Source organism: Apus apus, chromosome 1, assembly GCF_020740795.1.
Source record: "Apus apus isolate bApuApu2 chromosome 1, bApuApu2.pri.cur, whole genome shotgun sequence".
In the NCBI taxonomy this organism is placed as follows: Eukaryota; Metazoa; Chordata; class Aves; order Apodiformes; family Apodidae; genus Apus; species Apus apus.
In genome coordinates this window covers 185,219,234-185,229,705 of record NC_067282.1, presented here as the reverse complement: position 1 = coordinate 185,229,705, position 10,472 = coordinate 185,219,234, and the positions used below count along the sequence as shown (strand labels likewise).

The window sequence follows — 10,472 nt, the reverse complement described above, 5'->3', positions numbered from 1 at the left end:
CAGCGTAAATCTGAACACAGTGAAGGTAGGAAAACTGCAGTGGTGAGGTGAGGTGGGCTGGGCAAGACTCCGAAGGCAGCTGCTGGCATGGCTACCCGGGTGTCCCTGAACCAGACCTATAGCCCGAGCATTCCAGCAAGTTTTCCAGTAACATAATTTTTCCAGTAACATAATATTCCAGTCTCAGTGTAATACTGAGACAATAATGCTGAGACAGCCCTCCTGCTCTCACAGACCCTCTCTGCTTTCCTGGACCCCCATTTCAGTGCCTCACAATATTTACAGCATCCAGAAAACTGGTCAGCTGTTCTCGTTGTCCCAGATAGCAAGTTCTGTCCATGCTGCCACCACTCGCTGTGGAAGCATTCCAGAGGCTCCAAGGGGACAGTGGAGACCTGCTGCCCTGCAGGGGTCACAGCCAGGCCAGGAGGCACCTTCTGAGCTCTGAGGGGCTGTGGAGATGCCTGTGATGTTGATACGCACCTGACACAAGCTCCAGAGGAGGAACAGCATCTGAAGGAGGGAGTTCAGGTGCAAGTGGGGAATATGAAATGAGGATTTTTCCGATGGGGCGCACCCAGGTCTGGGGGAAAGAAGGGGGCTGGAGGGGACAAGGCGCAGCACCGAGGGCTCTCAGCGAGGGGTGGCGATGGCCAGCAGGTGGGCAGGGATGCGGGCAGACAGCAGGCAGGACAGCACAATGCCGATGAGCTGCAGCAGTGCCAAGCCCAGGGCAGCTGTGGCAACATAAAACATGTTGCTGCTGACGAAGGCAGACACCTTGCTGAAGCAGCCATCGCGGTGCAGCCCGTGTGCGGCGGGCGGGCTGCGCTGGCAGCCCCGGCGGGCCCGGCAGCAGCTGAGGGGCACCGAGCCGTTCTGCTCCAGCCCCCAGGGCGAGGTGAGCCAGTCGCGGTAGCTCACCACACCGCAGCAGGACAAGGTGCGCTGCACAGCGTCCAGGGCGTCCGACATCGCCTCGTCTTCCCCGTAGGCGAGCAGGGCTTGGTGCAGCCCTTCCTTGAAACCCTGCGCGATGTTCTGGCGGTAGAGGAGCGCCGAGAGCCCCGCCGTCAGCCCGGCCGCCAGCACGACGGTCAGGAAGGTGCTGTAGGCGCGCAGGAGGCCCCGGTGCTCCGTGGCGGCACCGAAGCAGCCCAGGAAACCCCAGATGATGACGGCGGCGCCGGTGGCCAAGAGGATGGCGGGGGCGCTGGGGTAGTCGTTGGCCGACAGCACCAGGTAGCTCCCCAGAGACACCTTGGCCCAGAGGCCGATGACGAGCATGGTCAGCCCCGCTGCCCAGAAAACGAAGCTGAAGGCCATGAGGGACAGCTTGAGCATGGTCATGGTGCCCTCAAGCCCTGGCGTGGGCGGGCGGTGCCTGCGGGCGGTGAGGGGAGTCCCGCGGCCGTCGGTGCCGCCGCTCCCCGCGGGTGCCGGTGCGCGGCGCTCGGCGGGGAGGAGAAGGCGCCCTAGTTGGGGTGCAGACAGACCCAGGCGGGTCTCCCGACCAGCTTGCCGTGCGAAGCTCGAAAGCAGCCACGACCCATCACGCCGCCCTCCTGCCCCGTCCCCTTTTTCAGCGCCCGGCGCGGGGGCGCGGCCGGCGGCGGGGCTGGGCCGCGCTGCGGGTTCGGAGGGGAGGGACGAGCCCCTCACAGGGGCGGCCTGACGGGACGGGGTCCCCTCCTCCGTGCCGGCTCAGGGTAGTGCGTTTCCAGTAAACTGCCATAGCGGAGGGAGAAAGCGCGTACGTACATACATACATACATACATACGTACATACATACATACATACACTCCTCCGCCCTGTTCCCCGAGGTTTGGGGTGCAGTAACTGGGTGAGTGCATTTGTACAGACAGTTCCCGCAGTCCGCGGCGCTGCGGACCCTCAGGTGAAAATTTTCTGCAAGCTGAAAGCTGGAGATGGACTTGTACTGGAACATGCTGAAGCCCAGGGCAAGTCCCTGGGAAGGGGACTAAACTTTTTTTCTTGTAAGCACTAGGAGTAGCACCTGAGAAACCCACAAATAATCCATAGGAAGCATAAGAAATCTATTAAACGAGAGGTTTTATTTTTATTTCTTATACTGCATCAACTGCGCTATTAGGACACCTTGTATAAACAAGCATAAATCTGCACCTGAATATTAACTAACAACTGTTAGTCTGGTCTGTCTTGATTTTCCCGGCTGGAACTTATTTTCCAGGTGGCCTCACTCTGTTAAATATTCACTTGAGTTAGACCATGATAACACTGAGCAACAGAGAATGCATTAAATGGCTGTGCAGGAATGTCCACAGATAGATACTGTTATAGGCCAGAAGGTCTGATGTGAGGTTTCACCATCTGTACAGTTTCGTATCAAAAGATAAGCTACTCCTACAAACCAGGTAAGAAAAAGATTAAAAGCAAACCATAAATAAGACAGGATCTCAGGCAGACTTAGCATCAGCGTCCTCAGTGGTAGGTCATTGCTTGGTGAGCCTTTGACCATACTAAGTGACCCGTTTCTCTTTCGCATTTCTTGTCAACACCACAAGAGGTACATAGTACTCTTCAGTTCAGGATTTCGTACTGATCGTAATGATCTTCATTCCTGTGGGTCTTCGCACTGAATAGAGAAACTACTCAAAGGCTTTGCAGGGCATAGAGCTGATTTTCATATGTCTTCAGCCACTCAAGAAATTGATTTTATGTACTAACATAATATCAGACTTCTATAAAATGTTCGTATTGCTGTTTTAAAATGTTCCAATAAAATGTTTATTTTTAAAGTTTCATTATTTGGTGAAAGATCTTTAACCCGTTCGGTTTACTGTATCACTGTGCACTTCAATCTGTCAGTCCTTCCCCCCCCCCCGTATTTCCTTATCTTACTATACTACCCTTGTTTGAATTTCCACTGATAACAACTTTGAGTAAAATTTAGGGTTCTAGTTTGTGTACGTAATAGTCATACAAAAAAATCAGAGTAACCTGCTGTTCACATCTTTATCAAACTCCTTTGAGACTGAATTCTGAAGTGTAATTGTGTTCCTATGGTAATTTTTCTGTGGAAGTTTGAGATAAACATTTTGTTGGTTTCTTTCTGTTACAGAATCGTGGCAGGAAAATAGATTCTTTATGTATCACATTTTAACACATCTGTTTAATACACAACCAGAAACTAGTTGTCAAAGCATTAATATAGCATAATCATCATTGAAACATCATCTGTTCTTCGTTAGAGGCTTTAACAATTTAATTTGCAGGAGGCTGTTATCATTCCTGAATTTCACAGATTCTCTTCTTTTGCCTTTTAACAAAATAAAGCTCTTCTTCAGTTTGTTGATAGATCAAGTCTGAGCTAGTTCCTTTGATTCTCAGATCTTCTTAGAAGCTTTCCAAGTCTTTGTATCAAGATGATTTAGGAATTATGATTTCCATGCTCTAGAAGTACATTGCATTATATCACCCATTTTAGTACTAAATCATATGACTAATATGCACAGTCAAGTACAAAAGCTCATGGCAAAGACAAAGTAGAGGTCTGCAGGTAGTGAATTTCATAACCAATGGCTGAAAGGTGGTGTTTTTCACCATTTCACACTTACATGAACTACACTGTTGGGATGCTCTGAAGGGATGATTTAAGTTATGTTTCTTCTGAAGAAGCAAGTTTCTACTGGCCAGGCAGTTGTCAGCCATGTGGGAAGAAGTTCGTGGTGTCATTGCCATCTTCCAACCATATATTTTTTTTTTTTTCTTTTAGGATTTTGCACCTTTTCATAGCAGTGGGTTTTTTTCCTTTTGAATCCTTGAACTGCTAACCAACATCTCAAAACCACCTGCTGCTGTTTTGCCTTTCTTATCTCTCATGACTCAGTGTACTTTCTCACGATGGAGCAACTTTCTCAGAAGTTTCTCGGGGCTAGTGCCATCAGAACTAGGTCTTGTATTGCAGACAGCTGAACCCCACAGGAGAAAGGTCTAGACCAGCTATGTTGGGGACAGTGCTAATGAGGCGCTACAGCCTCTTTTCACAGGACAAACCTGTGTATGCTCTCTCTGGATACTGTCTTAGATTTGAAGCCACATTTGGCTTCAACACCTCTAAAAAGCGCCAAAGAGAACAACAGTAAGTGGTGCTTTTTTTTACCTTTGCCCTTCATTACAGTGAAAGCAGCTAGGCAAGATAGCTTTAGAACAGGCTTGTACAGGTATCTTGGGATGCATTGTGCCAGACAGGAGCAGATAAAATACAGGGCATATGGGCAAATTTGTTGTGACCCAGATTCCTCCAGCATGTGTCAGAGATGAAGCATGGTGCAAAGGGTACAGAAATCTAAAAGTATCTCTGTAAAGATGTTTTATGATCAATCAGTGCTGTTGTGAAGTATTTGGCGAACAAAAACTATTGATTTCACTGGCAAGTAAATGCTGAACTTCCTCCAGAAATCATGTTAAGTGTTTAGTGTTAGAAGATGCCAGACAATATCAACATTGTTCCTTTTTTTAACCAGGGTGAAATGGGTATATGGGGCCAAATTCTGTCTATTCTCATAAACTGTGCTACTGGAACTGTTTGGGTAATTAAGGGGCTGGGACTGGGCTCCTTTAGTGTACATTAAGCCATCAATAGTGAACAAAATCAGTGTCTGAAAAATAATCTTACTAGAATGGCTCAATTTCTCAGGCATTGGCAGAATCATACAATATGTTTGCACCTTATTAAGAGAACTGTTACAGAATCTCATGAAACTAGTAAATACATGTCCGTGGTACTGCATGTGATATGCAAGCTGACAGTTTCATGAAGGAGAAGTGATATTCCTTTACATGTCATTTTGGAAAGCAAAGTATCATGGCAATACCATAAGAAGGGAGGATTCAGAAGTGCCTAACCCACTAGTGAGAGCAGCAATACCAATTATCAAGGAGTGGTTACCAAAAAATAAGTCAGACTGACCTTGGAAAATGAACTATTGTATCTTAGACAAAACTGGCACTCAGTGGCAGGAAGAAGCCTGCCAAACAAAGCATTGGAAAGGTATGTGGGTGACAGGACATAGCTTATTAGGCAGCACTTTGCATTACTATTTGGCAAGGAAAAGCAGTTTGCTTGAAGCATGAATTTTCCTCTTTCTTCACTGTTTTGGTCTGGGCATGCCATAAATGTTACATGTCTTCCCTGGCAGAGGCATGATGATTTTAATGCAGTTTTCCATCTCCACTTTGTGTGATTTTTTTGGCCTGAGTTTGCACTTGCAATTCTTAAGTGACTATTTCCAATCAGCCCATAATGGAGAGAAAAACAATGCAAGGATTCTTCATGGCTTCTCTAGGAAACTTGATACGTTTTTAGTCCCCAGTTCATGGCTATTTAAGGTAGCTCTGGCTACAAGTATCTCCGGCTACAAGAAGTGGCAGCACAGACAAGAGGGCAAGATAAGGTAACTTGAAGCTTCACTGTAAAAATATGGGAAGCACGAGTAGCTTCAAAAAAGCAGTAGTAGTTTAGTGTTCACAAGAGTGCTTTCCTTTGCTTTTTCAATAGAACTGCTAACAGGAAAAGCAGTTGTTCAGTGTGAGGAAAGTTATCTAAATTGAAGTGAAATTATTTTTATGTAAAACTGAATGATATATTTATTCTAAATTGAATCAAATGGAGCAGAAGTCATAGTTTTACAGTCTCCTAGTGCTGTGCATCATGAGTGTGGTCCAAGTCCAGGACTTGGAGGAAGAGAGAATTTCACCTTGATCTTCCCATTAACTCTGAGAAGTGATCGTGTTAGCGTTCCATAACGCAACTCACTTCTAGCTGCAGTTCCCTTCAGGGAGAATGAATAGATGATAAAATACCACCTACTCTTGGCCCCTTTGCAAACACTTGATCCAAGAGGAAATATTGGATAAACTGCTTCTGCCCTTTCAGCGAGACCGAGGGACGCAGCCTGAGCAGAGCGGAGCAGCCTTGGGGTGGGAGTCCTGGCTGGCACAGCTGAGCAGGAGACTCTGCCTGCAGCAAGTACAGTCCTCAGGCAGAACCCAGCCCTGCTCCTTGGAATGTACTTCCCCAGCAGCAGTAGCATGAGTGCTGTTCTTTTCACACTGAGTTTATTTTAGGACCTCAGGAATACAATCTCTATTATTGATCAGCTACTTTACTATTAATAGCAACAATCAGTACTCCTTTGGATTAATGATTTACTTTTAATGTGTTTTTTAACCTTAAAATAAAGCAAAAACATTCATTTTAGCTGTAGTTTCCCCGTAGCTACAGAGGATAATATGATCCATGCCTTGAGCAAGTCTCTCAAGAAAAATTAAATGCACTTTCCTGTTACCCTACAGGAAATCATTATGTGCTGAACATAGGCTAGACAGGTAGGAAAGACTGCCAAAATACCATGTCGGAGGAATTAAAAGAGAAGTAGGTCCTTAGGCTTTTCATTTCAGGGTGCAATGGGAAGACAAGACAAGGCTAAACATTGCCAAGTTTTATGCTTGATTAAAAATATTTTAATATGTTACTATTAATTCTGAATTTCCACTTGTTGTATTAAGAGCTGAGGGTATAAACTCTTACACGTATTTTGATCTAGGTAATGTGCATATTGACAGCAGTTAAGTGTACTTATCAAGTCATCATTCTTGTAATACTTACCTACACTTATCAATACAGATTTCCATACATAAGTGAGATTTTGAAGAGTTGCAGTAGCAAAAATCCATTCCAGTTTTTGCTTGGTTGGTATAATTTTGTATCACCTTTGCTGGTTTTGAAAATTAAAGCCTTGCTTCCTAAAACCCTGTTTTCTTTTCCTATCTTATCTTAAAGAAATGCATTATACTAATTGTGGACTAGCCAATCCAAAACAAAATAAATCAGGGTAAATTAGGGAGTCATGCAGCATAGGACAACCACCTCTCTGTCTAATTTTACCACAACACTGGGGGCTTCCAGTACACAAATGCTGATGCAGGGTAGTGGTGTAAGGGACAACACTGTTCCTCTTGTGGATGCATACAATAGACCAGAGTACACCATGTAATATTATTGTGATACATTTATCAATGGACAGTAGACTGTTTTGTAATATTTAAAGTGTAGCTTTATAGAATTAACATCTGGCATTGCTGACTATATTAAAATTATTATGTACACAGCCTGATACACAGAGGTGTTCAATATATTGCCTGTAAGACTATATATCTCAACAAATATCTACCAGGAGTCCCTTGCATCCTACTGGTGCTTGGCACAAGGTTAGTGGGGAAAAGGATTATTTAGCTGCAAACAAGCTTCATGCTTTCAGGGTCCCTGGGTCAGGAATTGGGAAATGCCATGGATATTTGCCACAGCTGAAGCATCTAGCAGAAAACTGAAATTCAATAAAAAGGTAGGTACGATTCACACCTGCACACGTATCTTCTTTATCTCTGCTGTGTTTCCAGGTTTTGACAGACAATGCCATCACAGGTAGAGGACAAGGTGACCACACACTCTCTGTGGACTGGTTAAAGAATGCCATGGGGCACAGACTGTTATCCTGGGATCATTGGAACCTGTGTCCTTGCCGAGGTGAATGGTTAGGGCATTTCTATAACACAACATTAGAGGACCAGAGGATTTTCCAAGCCTTGGGGTCTGGATCCATGGACTTTTACAGCTTCCTTGAATTGCTCACATGGAGTGTGCTGTCCTCAAGCAAACATCACTTTTAACCTGCTGTAAAGGTCAGGAAAGACTTATTTAAGGAAACAGTCTGTGTGCAAACAACACAACATGCTGGCATCACTGCCTTAATTAGGGCAGTAATTTGTCAGCCTGCCTGTCTTCTCTGATACTTTTGGGTATGAAGAATCTTATCTAGCTTTCTTATGTTGGTAAAGTCTTAAACACTCTTACTATTATTTTATTTGAAAAATGCCTATTGCACTATTCATTAAATTATATAACTTGCCTGTATCCCATAAAGCATTAATCAAGATTACGCTGAACATAAGAATTACAGAAGTCCATTTTTCCTGGAGTTTCTTAAAGGAAGGACTCCTGAATATGGTTTTGTTTGTTTGTTTGTTTGTTTTTTGTGTGTGTTTTTTTGGGTTTTTTTTGGGGGGGCATACTTTTAGAGAGGGGGGAACTTTTAATGTGTTTTTAAAGAGAATCTATAGATCATGCAAGGAGGGGCTGGCCACTTGGGAGGAGTATAGGACTGTTGTCAGAGGATGTAGGGAGGCAATAAGGAAAGCTAAGGTCTCCTCAGAACTAAACCTTGCTAGGGAAGTCAAAGACAACAGAAAGGGCTTCTTCAAACACACTGCAGATTGAACTAACGCTAGAGGCAATATAGGCCCCCTGCTGAATGAGGTGGGTGCCCTGGTGACAGAGGATATAAAGAAGGCAGAGGTACTGAATGCCTTCTTTGCCTCTGTCTTCACTGCTGCAGACTCTCCCAAGGAGCCCCAGATGCCTAAAGCCCCAGAAGAAGTCAGGATGAAGGAAGAGTTTGCTTTGGTAGATGAGGATTGGGTTAGGGATCAGCTAAACAATCTGGACATCCAAAAATCGATGGGTCCGGATGGAATACACGCGCGGGTGCTGAGGGAGCTGGCAGAGGTCATTGCTAGGCCACTCTCCATCATCTTTGGTAAGGCATTTCCTTGTTTCGCAAGAATGAGCAAGCGTGTTTGAGTCATAAGACTGAGCACCTGGAGAGGACCTCCACCCCCTCTGCCCTCCATCCTTATCTCAGTCATTGTGCATGGCCATAGGCCATATGTAGGCTATCATCCTTGTCTCCATCCTCTCAGGCAGGGCTTTTGGGATGCAAAGGACACTTTGCTTAGGGGTTACAATGGGGTTTCACACCGATTCATAGGCCCCAAGGGCTGGTCCTGCACAGGAGCCTGAGGTCAATATGTTTATTAGTATGGTTACAAGACATGGTTAACTCTGATGTGTCACCTGTGAACATTGCTTTAAAAATATTTCTTTTGGATGATGCCCAAGGCATAGGTATCACACACTTTTATCCTGTTGTAGTTTAGTTTTGTTTTCCCAAGAAGAGCAGCAAATTTAGGCAGTAACCTGGCTAGGGACTATTAATTTTTTCAGATGGATGTAATGGTTTTAGCTAATAACTGTTTTGGCTGTCCCAAGAGGGACAGATGCTCTCTGTTTTCCCCCACTACGGTCCAGGGGAAGACAGAAAGGAGAATAAGGGAGAGAGAGACTTTATGGTTGGAAAAAAAACAATGAACAGAATAGGTTTAATGAAGTAGTAATAAAAATTATGATGGTGAATTACAAATATTTATCATTATGTAAATATGGATCCCACACTCCTCAGTTGGTACTTACTTCACGACCAGAAAAGTTGCAAACTGGACTCAGCAGGAGATGGGGGTGCAGGTGGAAAAAGGCTGTCCATTGTGACCATAAAGTGTTTTTTACCTCTTCTTTTCCCTAGCTTTCCTTTTCAAAATTGTTGCCCTTGTTTCCTCAGTAAGTTCCTGACCTTCTCAGAAAGCATTTGGCTTAAAAGTGAAATTCTGTCCCGCCTGGATGCCTTCCTGTGTGATGTACTCTAGGTGACCCTGCTCTGGCAGGGGGGTTGGACTAGATGATCTTTCGAGGTCCCTTCCAACCCCTAGGATTCTATGATTCTAGGATTCTATGATCATAAGCATGTTCAAGATCCCTTGTTTCACCACTTCAGCGTAAGCTCAACACAGCAAATAAGGAGCATTTCTCTTTCTTGAAGATGTCTTCTTCCTTCTCTTCACTTTTATCCTTAGGTGTATGCCCCAGGATTTTCTGCAGCAAATTTAAACAAGTTTGTTTTTTTTTATTTTCTTGGAGCTTGCACCTCCTCATTTCAAGGTCTACTAGAGGAATCAGGCACTGGAACTGACGTTTTGACTCAAATCCATAGGAGGTAATAAAATATTCTGATATGCAATAGGTATAACTTTGGATTTTAGGTTCTGATTCTGCATTGTACAACTATTCCTGCTACTAAAACGTGTACATAAACACAAGGTAATACTAAGGCAGCCGAATTATTTTATTAGAGACTTAATATTTTTCAGGAGAAAAGCATTATGATGGGAGCTTTGAGGAACTAAGCACTTTTTCAATCTAATCTACAAAGGCAAAAGCAGCTGGGATTTGTGAATCAGTATTTCTATATATTTGTAATAAAGGGACTGTTATCATGTGTCTGGATTAATTATTATTTTTTTAATCAAATGACACAGTTGAAGGAAATAGGATGTTAGTGGTATTTATGCTCTTCAGCTTTAGTCCACTCACAGCCAGCTCCTGGAGCCCCTGCCGGGTGACAGAACTTTGCCGGGAACTTAGTTGTGCCAGACTTGTCCTTTAAAGAACACATCTACACATAAAGAATCTTAGAGCTCATGCAAATAGGGGAGCTGATGAGCAGGCAAGTTGATCACAGCACTTTGACTCATTCCC

General features: G+C 44.3%; 1 protein-coding gene across 1 annotated transcript; it reads right to left on the bottom strand.

Moving 5' to 3' along the window:
- Positions 1–633: 633 nt before the first annotated feature.
- On the bottom strand, positions 634–1,350 carry LOC127393941 (tetraspanin-7-like). The gene has a single exon (XM_051639551.1). The coding sequence runs from the start codon at positions 1,348–1,350 to the stop codon at positions 634–636; it is 717 nt and encodes a 238-aa protein (XP_051495511.1).
- Between the last annotated feature and the right edge of the window lie 9,122 nt (positions 1,351–10,472).

Coding starts and splice junctions, on each gene's coding strand:
- LOC127393941 (XM_051639551.1), bottom strand. CDS start 1,350: ATGACCATGCTCAAGCTGTCCCTCATGGCCTTCAGCTTCGTTTTCTGG.